At 34.6% G+C, this 16,558-nt stretch overlaps 1 protein-coding gene across 7 annotated transcripts in view; it reads right to left on the reverse strand.

The window, feature by feature from the left end:
- Positions 1 to 16,558, reverse strand: part of LOC114052499 (transformation/transcription domain-associated protein) — a 169,861-nt gene that overhangs the window by 95,122 nt on the left and 58,181 nt on the right. For 6 of the 7 annotated variants that reach the window (XM_027875152.1, XM_027875148.1, XM_027875153.1 and 3 more), the window contains exons 38-45: positions 15,576 to 15,842; positions 14,504 to 14,710; positions 13,445 to 13,603; positions 13,208 to 13,342; positions 12,431 to 12,541; positions 11,824 to 11,970; positions 7,464 to 7,677; positions 6,632 to 6,757 (exon numbers count right to left, since the gene is read on the reverse strand). In XM_027875152.1, the coding sequence (XP_027730953.1) occupies positions 6,632 to 6,757; positions 7,464 to 7,677; positions 11,824 to 11,970; positions 12,431 to 12,541; positions 13,208 to 13,342; positions 13,445 to 13,603; positions 14,504 to 14,710; positions 15,576 to 15,842 (1,366 nt within the window). The remainder of the gene's footprint in view (positions 1 to 6,631; positions 6,758 to 7,463; positions 7,678 to 11,823; positions 11,971 to 12,430; positions 12,542 to 13,207; positions 13,343 to 13,444; positions 13,604 to 14,503; positions 14,711 to 15,575; positions 15,843 to 16,558) is intronic. The other variant, XM_027875151.1, reaches the window with a different exon arrangement.

Consider the following 16,558-nt stretch of genomic DNA (forward strand, 5'->3'; position numbering starts at 1 on the left):
GATTAGCTATTGTGGTAGAAATATACTATAGGTTGCCAAACCAGTTGGAAAAATCTAATGACACAGAAGCACAGGCAGAAAACGAAACTGTTGTAATTCTCTATCATACTCTTCACAGCAGATATTTCGAAGCTTCTCTTCTCTCAATCCTCCACACAAACCTTTCCACCTAATCACTCAGAAGACTTCACTTTATAATGTACTGAAAAAAGAGGCTATTCCCCTTGAGCTTCCTCGTCTCCCCTACCCTACATAGCAAAATCACCTGACATCATTTACCACTCTCTCCAACCCCTTCTACATGTAATCTTGATCCTACTCATTCCCATCTTCAACAATAGCCTGCCTTTTTTATCATTTCCTTCTTATCTATAGGGCTCACTCCCTGCTATCCAGGTATCCCCTCAATTCCCCCAAAACTGGTTGTTTGGCCCTACCAACCCCTAAAACTATCCTTCTCTCTCTTCCCTTTCAAAGACAGACTCCTAGAAAAAGCTGTCTACAAATGACTCCCACTTCCTCTCTTCTTACATACTCCTCGACCCTTTGAAATCTGGCTTTCCAATGTAACCAACCACTCAACTGAAACGTCTCTATCCAAATTTAGCAATGATCTCATAATTGCCAAATCTAATAGCCAGATTTTAATCCTAATTTTTTTTTTGCTTTCCCTCAACATCTGAGACCATATACCTTTTAGCATAAATCACCACAAAATTATCAGCATTAAAAAGATACATGTGGCAAAGCAGCTTAGAATTATTCTACTCCAATTTATTTTTGTACCCAGGTTTTTATCCAACTACACCTCTTGCCCGAGGTATATGTATTGATGGACTACTTAATGGGCTTCCCCTCCAACTCCTTATCATAATCTGGGCAATATTTATTAGCCATTTTTGTTTTTTTCAGTATGACAATCCCTTGTTAATCCCTAAATCAATCTTTGAACTGAAGAAGCTTTGTAGTATTTCAGAGCTCAGTAAAATTAACACTATGTACTCAGTGAACAGTAGTCTTTGATGTACCTCCTCATCCATAGAGAATCCCTCTTCTATTTATGTGTGCATTCTCTGCTGTCATGACACTGGAAAATACTACAGGTCTATGCCTCCCTGTCTGATGACTTCCTACTTGATAATTCAGCAAATTGTAAATAATGTTATCTCTGTGGTCTTGTCATAGCAATTTCAATATATGCATGGCAATCACCTTGCTTGACAAGACCTCATTTGGGTCTACTAAGCCAAATGGAGCTTAGTAAATGTGGAGTAAAAATGGAGCTTAAATTTTTCTGACACTCTCCATCACCAATGTGACTAGAAAATCATCTATAGAAGCCCGCCTGTTTCTTTTTCATGTTTTCATCAAGGATACCCTCACTGTATATAAAGAGACAATTTTGATAAATATTTTATAAAAATGATAAAGGAAATGCATGGGTCAATAACTTTTTCAATCACTTTATTTTTAAAAAAGTATCATTGGGGCAGGTAGATGGCACAGTGGATAGAGCACCAGCACTTAAGTAAGGAGGACCTGAGTTCAAATCCTGCCTCAGACACTTGACACTTACTAGCTATGCGATCCTGGGCAAGTCACTTAACCCCAATTGCCTCACACATGAAAAAGAAAAGAAAAAATATCATCTATTATCTCCATTCTTTTGAATCGTCCCTCTTTTAAGATAGCTTGAAAATCAATTCCTGAGTAACTAAAATTGTTATCTCTAGTACTTGGTACCTTTGGTAATGAGTAATTACCAGCATAGTAAAATGTAGTCAGCTTCATTATTTGTACTGCCATTCAATCCTCACATCTTCCAACTCTTTTCTTGTAAAGTATTCACAATGTCCATGTGTCAAATTACTGAGTAATCAAACACCTTTGGGCTCATTCAATATTTGACTCCAGGCAACATAAGATCATAAGATTCAGAACAAAATGAGAACCTCAAAGGTCACCTTGCCAAACTCCTTCATTTTACATGTTACATTGTTGAGTTTTTTTTTCCATCCTCCCCATACCCAACTTTGGCCCAAAATAAATGCTACAAAGATAATATGCTGGAAATCCTTAAGACTTTCTCTTCTACTTCATCTTCTGCAATATATATTGGCACATAAGCTACACGGTGCCCTCTTTGCTTATGCTCACATGAACACTACAAGAGATGACCAAATGTTCCATTAAATTATGTTGCCTTTGGGAACACAATGAAAAAATTCCTCCAACTCCTTTATCCACTACTCTGAGGAGAATACATAGATAGTAGTATCACCAACCTAAATTTGTCAAGTTACTACTCTACATAGTCTCCTCTACAGGCTTTAGTGACCCTGGCCTTGGGTAGACCATCATCCACTAAAAGTAGGTGCCACTCAAATTTATTATTTAGCCCTCTACTCTTTATTCTCTACATGCTCAAAATGATTTCATCAGATCTCATGGGTCCAATCAAAATTTTTATGCAGATGGCTCCGAAAGCTATGCATTAGACTCTAACCACTCTCCCAAAGTCTTAGCTCCTCTTGAAATTACTTCACATTTACCTACTTATGCCCATGTTTTCTTCTAGGAAAATATAGGCTCCTTGAAGGCAAGAACTATTTCCTTTAATATCCATTATACCTAGCATGGTGTCTTGTAAATAATAGGCAATTAATTAAACTTCCTTTTGTTATCTGGTCCAGTTTCTAGCGAGAACATCAATATGAACATGGCTCACTTTCTCCAATAGTATATCAATCATTAACAAATAATCTTACCATCAATTAATGTTTATAAATAGTTTAGTAAGAACTTTGTAAATCTTAGCACTATCAGCAATCCTGTAACAACAAAAGCAGAAAAGGGGACTGCACAGGACAAAGTGTCATTTTATATTTTTATCTGCTTCATCACTTAATTTTTGTTTCTTCATCTTTAAAATGAGGATAATAGCACCGGTCTTCCAAGCTTGCCATAAGGATAAGATGAGATAATATTTGTAAACTGTAAAATATTTAACAATCTCTTTAACTACTATGTCCTTTTGAAGGTTTCTGCTTTATTTCTGAGATCAATTAGGCTGCTTCTCATTTCTTTGTATTTGTGTTCAACTACACTTTACTTTTTGTACTAGTTCATTGAATTTGTTTCATTGTGGGCTTGAATGATGTTTGAAATGTTTGACTTTTCCTCATTAATAGCTGCTGTGATAACTCTAACAGTCATTGAAATGTGCTCTTTAAAAACTACAACTATTACACCTATCTTTGGAGATATATCCACTCTTAAAAACCACAGAATTAAAAACACAACAAAAGACAGAGATTAAACTTGTGTATGTCACAAATCCAACACTCAATTGGCAGAACTAATTAAAAGTTAAAGAAAACCAGGCCAATTCAGTTTCAACTGGTGAAGGTTAGATATTCTCTGCCAGCCTAGTGTCAGGAGGGACACATACAACAAAGATCAATGATGTCACAATGTGAAACCATTAAAATTATTGCCTATACTAAGGAATTTCATCAGCAACTTAGATATTTATATTTTGGTCACCATGGTGAAAAATGTAATCCCTAAGGGAAGAGAAAGGGACAAGTATTTATTAAGTGCTTACTATGCACAAAGACATTGTACTAAACATCTTACAAATATTATCTCATGGTAAGTGCTAATCTTATCCCCATTTTACAACTGAGGAAACTGAGGCAGACAAAGGTTAAATGAGTTGTCCTGAGTCACAGAGCTGGTAAGTGGCTGAAGCTGGATTTGAACACAGGTCTTCCTGACATTCTAGGTCCAGTATTCTATCCACTGTGCCACTAGATGCCTCTAGGTAGAAAATACAAAAACTACAGCATTAAAGATTGGAAAAAGATAATTTTTGCTGATAAAATGAATAAAACTCACTTTGTTATTCAAGATCTTGGAAAACAGTTTTCAATAAGAAATCCAAGTGAGCTTGTGAGATAGAAGCATCTTAATCAGGCCATAAAATATCAACCTCCCAAAAAATGCTTGAGGGATTGCTTTTTTTTTTTTTAATTTCAAGTGGGTTCTAGAAATCTCGTCCCCATTTAAGAAAGGATAAACTCTGAATAAACATTCTGATATACTAAAAAACAGAACTGTTCCCAAATGAAAATGAAATACTATACAACAAGGTCTTGTATCATGGCAGATATCATGAAAAGTTAAGAAACTAATCTGAGACATGGAGATAAACATGCTTCAATGGCCTGGGATCTCACTAAATTTAAAAACCATTGAAAACCTATGGATTATAATTAAGCTAGTACTACGTATCAAGCACTGCACTAAGCAGTAGGAATCCAAGTATAAAAACTGAGACAGTCCCTTCTCAAGGAGCTTACATTCTAAAAGGGGGAGACAACACATAAGGTGATGTCCTTTGGAGAGGTGGCCAAGGAAAGGAATTTAGTCTGGGAAATCACAGGTATAGTAAGTTGATCCATAGATCAGTCAACTGAAACATCCTTTCCAGGAACAAGCAATGGTAACATTTACTGATCACTTTGTCCAGGGCAGGAGGTAGAAAACTGGAGGGTGTGTCTGAGTGGGGGGCAAAATACTACAAACATACATGGCAAGATACACTGAATGAACACATAAATGGAAAAAGAATGGTCTGCTGAGAGCTGGTTAGATAAAATGGGCTAGATGAGTTTGTACTCTCTCACTACTAAGGTGAAAGTTCCAAAGTTGAGTCAATTAATCTCCTCAGGTACTTGGGCAGGAAGAAAGAGGAAGATGGGTGCTACAGGGCAAATGACAAAATGGTCTGGATGTATGGCCAGATAAGATGTGAAGGAAAGAGATAATGAGGCCTCATCTTTTGGCTTCTGGAAATGAAGGAATGCAGTTGGTTCTAAGAGTGAATTCAGTAAGACTTGGAGGTCTGATCACCAGATATTTATTAACCAGATGTCCAGCCAAATTCTCTCCTGCTTCCAAGCTTCTGTTCAGGCTACCATCTTTCCAGTCATCTGCTCCTTAACTATGGAATTATCTTCGACTTTTCCTGTTGTCGCATTTGGATCCAAATAAGTGTCAAATCTTGTCAATTTGACCTCCATAATATCTCTCATCCTTGCCCTTCTCTCTTTCATGATCATTTTAATTCAGGCCTATCAATTCAGGTCTCACCAAGTCTCCTAAATTTCTGTAACTAGTTTCCTGGCTCTCCTCTTTTCAATCTACTCCCCTATAGCTGCTGAAATAATCCTCCTAAAGGCACAGTTGACAATGTAGCTATCCTGCTCAAAAACTATGCTGAGCTCCCTAACACCTTTAGTTGTATCATATGCAAACTACTCAGAGATCAGCCTGAGAAGTTCTATCTGACCTCCACCTACCTCTCCAGCCTTATTTCACATTTCTCCTATGTATGAATAACAAATTCCATCTAACCAGGACTAGTTGCCTGAATTTGGAATTTTCTCTCCTGCCTCTACGTATTTATCACCCATCCCCAGAACTGGCATGTACCTCTTGATGCCCTGTCTCTCAGAATACTTATCATTTTTCCATGTTCAGGTCAACTCAAAGCATTCCCATAAGACTAATTAACATTCTATCTTTTGTTACGTTTACTCCTAAGCCCTAGATTTATATCTAGCTTTTTATTTCAGTATTATTTATCCTCATTGGAGCTCCTCCAAGACGAACTAACTTTTGATCTTCTAATAAATAATAATTTAATGATAGTAACTTTTGTTTCCTTATCCAGTGTTAACCATGGCATATTACCTTATCTCAGGGTTAACAATGGGATATACAGTTAGGGAAATAAGAGGACCTAAAGTCCATGAGTGACTTGCCCAAAGTCATATAGCTAATTAATGGCAAACACACCTGAATACCCAGATCTTCTCACTCTATATTCAGGGCTCTTTTACATTATCTATAATGTAAATTATAATTAACACACCAGTGTTTATCAGCAGGCAGTAAAATTTAAAAAAAAAAAAAGGTTGCATTTAAAGAGAAAACTGTTTTTCCTTGTTTTTAAAATGTCATGAAAATTGTCAGCTAATATTTATAACATGGACTTGTATTTTTACTGTACTTTTTTGTAATTACTTTGACCTCTGACATTCACTCCTATTCTACAATTACAAAAGAAGTCTCTAAAGTAGTATGGAGAATAGAAATACAAACAAACAATTACTTGATAATTATTCTTTCCTGCTATAAATGTAATCTACTATTCAGTCTTTAGAAGTAATGCATTTATTAATGGGACACAAAGTAAATTTTAAACCAGTTTCTAACCACTTGAGATAAATGGGGGTAAATTAGGGTGACATGATTAAAAACGCTGGCTTATTAAACAACATTAAAACCAGACCAAATTAAATTTAAATTTAGTCCTTCTTTGTTGATTTAGAAGGCATTTCAGGAGGTTCTCCAAGTGTCTTGGAGTCATTGTGAATATCCATTGCCACTACATTAAAGTTATGCAAATCAAAATAGTATCTAAATTTGCATGTTTCCTAGACACGCACAAAGTACAGGAAAAATCATGCCTCACTTTTCTTATTGAGAATTCAAGTCTAATGACAAAGAACTTAATAAATGAACAAATATGCTACCACCAATGAAAAGAAAGACTACTCACCAAAGAGTTGGGAAGGATTTGCATTTGTAGCCTTTTCATAATTAGTAAGTCCTTCATAAATAACTTTCCCCACTGCTGCATACAAGCATTCAAGCTCTTCATATTTAGAAGCTACACTTGAAGTGCCTGAAATCAGAGTTTAAAATTAGAGTAGTAATGCAGTTTGGGACCTCAAAATCCCAGACATCTACATTTACCAATAAGAAATGCGTAAGTGACAGTCAATGGAGCTACTGAGAATGAACAACAAGGTTCTTTCAGAACAACTTCCTTTTTGTGGCTAAAGTGATTTCTACCCACTGCAACCCAGGTATAACTCTCCTCACGTTTCTACATTATTCATCCAAACGAGTTATCCTGATCTCACTGAAATTTTTCCATTAGTGTGTTCTAAATAAATTTATTCAATAACACATCAGAATTCATTCTTGTTAACTGTGCAACATTAGATAGAGTACTTTTTACACTTAATTTCCCTTTCATGTCTTAGTAAAACAGTAATGTTCAACGAATGAATAATTGCACTTCCAAAGCAGAAAAAAAGATAATTGCAAAAGACATTAAATTTATGGCAGACATTTCTTGAGCCAAAGCAATGACGGCCACAGGTTATTAAGTTTTTATGTCTAAAGATAATGATGTATTCCACGTGATTACTTATTTCAACTTTTTCTTATAGGGGTGGAAAGCGCAAACTAAAATGGAACAATAAAATACAAAACACATAAAACAGAAGATTGGCACACTTGAAAGATGCCTCCCCTTCCCCTTTTACTTAATCACTCCAATTGGTATAGTGATAAAAGAACAACACTGAAGAAAAGGATCATACTTGGTTCTGTGGGGAAAATGCTCATTAGGCGTGAGAGAAGACTATGAACTGCTCGCAAAACTTTGGTGTTTCCACATGTCATACAAGCAGCTACCCCTCGCTGCAAAGGTTTAAAGCTGCTGAGAATTGCTGGAGACTGGAGGACAGTCAGCAAGAAACTTAAGACTTCCAATCCAGTGCAAATATTTGCAAAGTTAGCTTGGTTAGGTTGTTCCTAGAAAAGGATAAAAAAGAACAAACTTAAAAGAAAGAAATGATATTTTAAAACAGGCTAAAAAAAAAGTAGCCTCAAGCAAAGCTTTAAAATGACACCCAATCAATTATTTGGTAACAGGACTCCAGCTAAGTAAAGGGGATTTAAAAATAGAGAAAACTAGGCAAGCAGGAATATTATGCCTAAAAAGACCATTATTTTAAATTTTTAAGAAGTTTTCATAATGTGACAAGAACAATAAAAGTATACTTTAATCTTTCTTTTTTTTTTTTTTTAGTGAGGCAATCGGGGTTAAGTGACTTGCCCAAGGTCACACATCTAGTATGTGTCAAGTGTTTGGTCTGAGGCCGGATTTGAACTCAGGTCCTCCTGACTTCAGGGCCAGTGCCATAGCCACTGCACCACCTAGCTGCCGCCCCCTAACCTTTTCTTTTAAAAAGGGCTTATACTCCAAAAGAGGTCACTGATATAAAGTAATTCTCCAACATTTTTATGAGAGCAAGAATTGGAAAAAAAGTAGAAGCCTATTGATTGCAGAAGTTAAATAAATTGTGTTAAGTGAATGCAAAGGAATATTACTGTACAGTTAGAAAATGACAAATATGATGAATACAGCAGAGCATGGAAAGATTTACACAATCTGATACACAGTCAAATAAACAGAGCCAAGAAAACAATATAGACAATGACTAGAATGATGTAAACATAAAGAAAAAACATGAAACAATCAAAAGCAAAGGTTGTAAAACTATAAAGAATAACCATGGCTCCAAATTAGATAAATGAAAAGACACCCCCCCCCACCTCACTCCTTTGTAGAGGTGGGAGGTCCATGGGTACTCTACCCTTCATAACTTTTCAGACTTTTTTGATGTATTAATCAGTTCTGCTTATTTTTAACTCCTCTATTCTTTTTTTTATTAAAAGATATTGTTAGAGGAAACATAATTGTTATAACAATAACAACTGTCATTTGTTATAATATAAAATGTTATTTGTTAAAATACTACAAATATTACTTCATTTGATCCCCATAACCCTGCAAGGTAGGTGCTGTTATCATCTTCATTTTACAACTGAGGAAAGTGAGGCTGACTGAGGTGAAGTGACTTGCACAGGATTATACAGTTAGCAACTATCAGTGGCTGGATTTGAACTCAGGTCTTTCTGACTTTAGATCCACAGTATATCCACTGAGTCACCAGCTGCCTCAAAAGGAAGAAATCATTTTTAAAAAGAATTTTAAGTTCAGTATTTTTATACACAACCCTTATTCAGATGTCAATAACATATATTCTATTGCCTTGGATTATTGCTTCCTTTTATTTTAAGTAAGCTACTATTCATGGCAAGAGGAATTCTTAATAAACAATGTAGAGAGGAAACAGCAAAAGATAAAATAGATCATTTTGATCTACGTGAAATTGAAAAGCTTTTGTAAAAACAAAATTAATGCAAGGAGGGCAAGAAGGGAAACTGCGAATTGGGGGAAATTCCAAATCAAAATAATTGATAGCAATCTGCTGTTTAAGATGTATGGTTATGAAATGAATCTCTAAGACCAAGGGCCATTCTTAAAGGAATAAGTTATCAAAGGACATGAAAACAGTTCTCAAAAGAAGAATGCCAAACTATCAATAACCATATAAAAGATTACTCCATATCGCTAATAAGAGAAACACAATTTCAAGTAACAATGTGGTTTTATGTCATATCAAGCAAACTGGCTTTTTATCTTTATAAAAAAAGATGGAAGTAGTCAATGTGGGGGGATACAGATTATGGAAAGCCGTACACACTAAAAATGTTGAATTGGAAGATGATCCAATGATTTTGAAAGCAATCTGAAATTATGTGAAGAAAATGAGTAAATTGTCCATGCTCTTGGACTCAGATAAAAGCCTAAGATAGAAAGAAATATCCCATATTTCTAGTAGTATCAAAGAAGTAAAAGCAAAGGAGGTGCCCCTCAATTGGAGAATGGTTAAAGTGGTATGTGAATGTGATGGAATATTATCGCATTATAAGAAATGATAAATATGAAGATTACAGAGAAGCACAAATTATGTGAATTGATAGTGAAAAATCAGAAAAAATACATATGACTACAACAACAACAAAATGTAAAGAACCCTCTCTCACCCCAGGACAAAAACAAAAAACAAAATCCTGAATGCTGCATGATTACAATGTTCAAGCTTGGCTCCAAAGAAAAGAGGAAAAAAATGTAACTTCCCCACTTTTTTGCACAGATGAAAGACTATGATAATGGAATACTGCATATGCACTCAGACACAGTCAATGTGTTGGTGAATTCGGTTAAAATACTTCACCCACTATTCCTTTTTTTTTAAATTTTATTTTATATCACAAAGCATTTTTATTTTATGTCCTGGGCAAGGCATATATGTGGGGACAAAGTAATACAAAACCAAAAAAGATGATCAGTAAAAATTGCCTACAAATAAAATAAGCTCAGTAAATGTTACCAACTTTTTTCCTCTGAAAATCTTTGTTCCATTTAGTCACAAAAGCATGCTCTCAAATGAAAAATTGTTAGATAAAAGTGATCAACATCATAATATTATTGAAGTTTAATATATAAGAGCATAATGCCACAATAAATGATCACTTTTTTAAAGCATGAGCTGTCCATTTCTGAGCTTTTTTTAAAGATTTTTTTTATTTTTTCTCAGTTAAATATAAAAATCATTTTTAACATTCATTCTCTATAATTTCTGAGTTCCAAATTCCTTCCCTCCCTTCCCTTTCCCTTTCCTTGAGAAGGCAAGTACTTTGATGTAGATTATACATGTGCAGTCATGCAAAACATATTTCTACATTAGCAATGTTGCAAAAGGGAACACAGACAAAAAAAAATAAAACAAAAATAAAATAAGAAAAGTATGAATCAATCTGTATTTACTCCACCAGTTCTTTCTCTAGAGGTGGGTAGCATTATTCAACATAAGTCCTTTGGAATTTCCTTGTATCACTATCTTGCTGAGAATAGCTGAGTCATTCACAATTGACCATCTTATAAAATTGCGGCTACTATGTACAATGATCTTGCTCTGCTTACTTCACTTTGTATCAATTCATATAAGTTTTCCCAGGTTTTTCTGAAATCATCCTGATGAGCTTTAAATTATGACTACATTTACCAGGAAAGCAGTAGCCACCTTTCTCTGGAAAAGAGATACATCAACTGACATAAGGCCTTTCAAACAAAACAGGAGGAATAAATTATAGATAGACCCAAACTCAAAACAAAGTATGTGCTACAGACTTATGGGGTTTATTCACCACATTATTCTGTACAGCAGGTACTAAATTTTGTAGCCTTTCAAAAAAGTCAGTGGTTTTAGCTCAAGCATGACACCAACCTTCCACAACAGACTTGATAACTCAAATAGAAAAAGCCTTCCAATTCCATCAAGCTACAAAACAACAAATTGAATCCTATGATGGTAAAAGAAATGCATAAAACTTACAGCATAGTTTTCGCAGAAAAAAATTCTAGGGTCATGAACTTGGTAAATTGAATAATTATACAATGCCTCAGGGATATGTTACAGTGCCTCATGTTTTTTGGTCTGATGTTACAACATAAGATGATCGCGAAGGATAATTAAGTTCACAATTCTACATTAGCCACTAAAATGCCTATTTTTATGAAAACTGAGATTGGTTTATTTTTTTAATAGTACAACATTAATTAAAACTTTAGTCTAAATGAGGTCTAATTTTTATCTTTTTTTCCCTTAGGTCTTATTTTTAAAAGTATATTTGCAAAATATAAGAGACTATCTCAAAATTTTCAAAATGTGTACAGAATTATTAACAGGTAACAAATAGGTAAAAGTTTCTAAATTTTTTTGCTTAGTGATACCCTGCTGTCATGATCAGCCAGACTGGCAGAAGAGAACTTGGTCCCAATAATCTGCCAATTCTAAAACCCATGGAGGGGCAGAAAGAGCTATCTCTAGCTAGAAGTTTGACAACTGAAAATCAGGGTATCTCTTTTTAAAGATAGTTATAATAACTGGAAGTGCCAAAGTCCTCATTTGAGAAACAAAATTATACAGCATAATAATTGCTTCTGTTAAGATTCCTGCATTTGACCTAATTGGCTTGTGAACCTACCACAGTCATCAGAAGCTTATCAAACCATTGTAGTTTGAGTTCTGATTTTGGCCACATATCTGGTCGTAAAGCAGTCTTTAGGAGATTAACACAACGTCGTGATAACAACTCTCCAGGAGATCCCGCAGTGTTAGAGTTGTCATTAACCTAAAAATTCAAAAAAATAACGAATTTTTATTAATCACATACTTGCAATATATTTCATTATGAAGTACTAAAAAATTATAATAGATTTTTAGTCTATTCCTAACACATTCCAATTTAGCCCATTTGCTCTTCATTACTATGAAACGAATTCTACTATATGTAACCACAGAACCTTGATTGTTAATCTACATTGCATAAATACATACAAAGTCCCAAATATGCAAATGGGTTCTCTCAAAAAATTGTGAAACAAATGTTTGAGGTTTTTAATGCCTAAAAAGAAAATCGCTTCCAAAAATGGAAACACCAAAGTTTCAAAACCTTTTCAGTTTAATGACATTATTATTTTAAAAGGTATCTATGTATATATATGTATACACACACCACAAATGGGGAGATTACTAAGATTACTAGGTAATATTTGTCCCAAAGAATTAGGGCCACAAATTTACAATCATACCTGACAAGCAATTCTAATCAAAAAGTTCACCACTGTATCTGTATGTTGCTTATCAATAGGCTTGGCGAGTAAAGCATCAGCCCCAGGCAATGACTGGCTCCTTCCAAAGACCTAAAAATATACAGGGAATGAAGTTTTAACCATATTATATAGTTATCAAAAGATTACATAAAGGTGTACTTCAACCTTCTGATCTGATCCAATATAAACTCCTCTAACATTCCACCAACCTAGTCAGATAGCATTCTGATAGAATTCATAAACATTAAGCTAAATAAGAGGTGGGGAGTGAGAAGGAAGAATCTCTAATCAGACTAACACTGTTGTCCCATTTTCCTGCTATACTATGCACATATACACACATGCACATGTATACACACATATGTATTCATTTATGATTAAAGACTCAAAATACACAACATATAACATTATAAATAAAATGTCATCCCAAACACACAATGTATCCCAAATTCCAAAGGAGTTTTTTCACTATAACTACACAAGCATCTAAATGTCATTCACAGAACTATCCAGATACTAAGTAAGAATACTAAATAAAACAAAATAGCTTCAACTACAGTAGAAGAGTATTATCTTTAACTAAATACACAAATGCCCCACCTCCCACCTCCCCCAAATAAACATAGGTCAAATTTTATGTACTGATTGACGACTGTGCAGAACATGAATCTCACAAGCAAGGACAGCACCAATAAAGGAAAAACATAAGCAAGAGTCAATGATGTCTATTAGGAGTTACAGAAGACATTTTCTTACTGCACTCATTGCTCCAGTGGCAGTCCTAAATCGCTTCACCTCTTGGCCAGAATCAACTGACAGTCCTCTTTTAATAGCAGATGAGGCACAACTGGCACCTTCTCCACTTGAATTTGGATCCATATCAGAATCCGGCTAAAATAACAGAGAGTAAATTAAAGTTTATGATTTCTACGGAAAAGTATAAAAAAAACAAAAAACCAGCTACAGGGAATATAAAAGAATTATCATTCCTACCTGTTGATCTTTAATCCTTTGCAATTCCCACTTAATGACAACTTCTGCCAGATCCACAGCCAATTTTCTTTGTTCAATGGTAACACTGGGAGTAAAGCCTAATCTCTGCATGGCACTCACCATATGCTGTACCAAATGGTGCCTCACTGGATAATAAACCTATGGAAAGTTTCCAATGTTAATAAAAATACATTTAATCCCATATTTTACAAAACACAGCAGCCACTTCATTCTTTTCAGAGAATTCTTTAAAAAATGAATCTTATGCAAAAATTTGTTTCTATATTTATTTAATAAAAATTGAGTCTTAACTGAATAAGGAACAAAATAAAAGGATCTTTTTTAAAAAATTCTGTTTTACACACTAATTCATTTGGAGAAATATTCTTCACAAAGAGGAAATAATTTTTTAAATGTTTTTCATACTCCATGCTATCCGTGAACTGAGTATTATGAGGTTAGTGCTGATATTCATTAGTTTGGTATGCACTTTATACTCCAACATGAAGAAGGGTCAGAAACTAAAGTATCTTTGGGAGTATAATTCCCTTTGACTCAAACATCTTTGAGAGTGTAATTCCCTTTGACTCAAATATCTTTAGGAGTCTAATTCCTTTCAATTCTAATCAAGGTTCAAAAAACAAAGTATTTAACAAAGACTTGAGCAAAGACCAATAAGATATAACATCTTAACAGTAGAATAAACAACTATTATCAATATAACCTCAGGCCTCTTAAAATTAAAGTAGGAGGAATACAGATTCCTTCCAAGAGATTGCTTGCATGGACCTAAAAGAGAAACACCAAAAAACATTCACCATTTTGATTTGAGAGCTCTACTCAAAAAAATAATAAAAACCTGGATTTTAAGGCCAAACAGAAACTACTGAGTATTTACTCAATACCTTACTACATACATACCCTGACACTAGACTAAACACTTACCCATAAATGTATCATTTATATGGTAGTAACTTTGCTAAAAGGCAGATGACCGATTACCAAAAGGAAAAGAAAGCCAAAAGCTGAAAGCAAAATGTTGAAAACCAAATAACATACCTTAAAATGTTGGACTATTAAATGCAAAATGTGGACTAGTTGGGGAACGGTATGACCTTCCTCTACAATGATTTTTCTAGTCCAATGAGTCAGCATTTGGTGTCCATCTTCCATTCGAGCAGGGACTGCTGGAGTCAAAATAGCCATTGCTTGTCTGACGATTGCACGAGCCTCCATTGCATGAGCCTTTAGCAAACTATGAAAAACCTAACACACGAGATTCTTGTAAGACATGATCTAAGAATCATTTTTTCAAAAATATCAACAATAACTGAATTAGGACTGAAACAAAAAGATCTTTTTAAAAAAAAACTGCTTCACATACTCATTTAAATTTGAGAAAATATTCTTCACAAATATGGAGAAACCAATTTTTTAAATGTTTTTAATGATTCATACTCTCAGTGAACTAAATATGTCCTGAAGTATATATACAAAGATTGTACCACTGATTCTCATTAATTTGGCATGTGCTTTATATATATTTCACCAGTAGAAAGGACAGGTTTGGGGTTAAACCACCAACACTCCTTAATTACAGTCCCTGTGGTAACAAGTGTTACATATTTCAAAGATGCATTTTGGGTCCCATCTTTGACCACAGAAAAAAACAAATCTAAGTAACCTAAACATGGATCAACTTTATGGCCAAGGTCTCACTGCCATCATACTCAAGGTGGAGGGGGAGAGGTTTAACCTATTTTTTGTGTTATGAACCTTTCTAACAGCCTGAAGTAGACAAGATGGACCCCTTTCTGGAACAATATTTTAAGTGCATAAACTAAAACATATGTATTATAATGGAAACCAATTATACTGAAACACAATTATCAAAATATTTTCTAAAAGTTCATGGATTCTAGGCTACCAACTCTTATTATGAGATAACAAGCTAATTCCAATTACAGGAAAACACAACAAATGTAATATGACTTGTGCTCTAGAAAATACCTGGGCATTAAAGTTAAGGAAGAAAGAGTCAACAAAGCATTGAAATATAAAGCAAAGACACTTCAGGAGAAGTGGCTCAAACTAACGATAGGGAGAAGGAAAAAAAAAAACCACAAGGTACCTGGAGGACAATTTTCTTGTGTATGGCAAATTTGGCAATGATGTGCGCCAGGAGTAAGTGTCCGCTGTATTTACATGCTGGATCTACACATGCCTTAGACAGCAGACAGGGCCAAGCAAAAGTCATCAATCGCCGCAGTTTGCTATTCCGGTTTTTGTTATTGTCATGGATGTGATGTGGCGCATGTTCCACAAGAAGTGTGGCAAACTGTAAAAGGTAAATCCTGAGGGAATCCAGCATGTCTGTCTGTTTCTCTGGGTCAAGCACCTAACCATGGAAAGGAAAGAGAAATGTAATTATTCATATATTTATGTAGACTTTTCTGCAAAGAATGCTGCACAAATAAATTTAAACCTAAAGCATATAATATTATAAAGTTGAAAAGTAGGAAAATAATTTAAAACGTTTTTTCCTTAGTAGAATAGACTACAGGGTATTTCTTTTAACCTTTTTTAAGTGCTAAACATTCATACCTGTCCAGTCAGAGCGCACTATGCACAAGTTAGTTGCCAAGTAAATGTTTCAGAATGAAAGACAAACCGCTCAGTATAAGCCACAATACAAATTAAATTTTTTTTTAAACTGGCAGCCACAACCAATCTTCATTTTGTGCTTAGGTTTACTTAGATTTATAGTCAGAAACCAATCTGGAAAATACTCTGAACCCAAAATAGAATTTAATATTGAAACACCCCAGGAAAAGAAGACAAGAGAGCTGCCCCATGACAGAAATATCCATTTTTTTAACTACAAATTCAATAAAATTACAACCCAAAACATTGTTGAACCTCTGAGGGGAAAAAACTTGTTGGGAAGCTTCTCTCCCCCTAAATAATTAAACAGTTAATTACATTGGGAATTCAGTGATACAGATAGAGAATTTGGCAAATCCTATCAAGACATAAATAAGGCACTATTCTTAGGCCTTGCTCACTCTTCCTTTGGAACTAGCTTATGGAAAGGAATTGAGCAAGACTACCTAA

Source organism: Vombatus ursinus, unplaced genomic scaffold (genome assembly GCF_900497805.2).
Source record: "Vombatus ursinus unplaced genomic scaffold, bare-nosed wombat genome assembly UNPS02014807.1, whole genome shotgun sequence".
NCBI classification, from domain to species: domain Eukaryota; kingdom Metazoa; phylum Chordata; class Mammalia; order Diprotodontia; family Vombatidae; genus Vombatus; species Vombatus ursinus.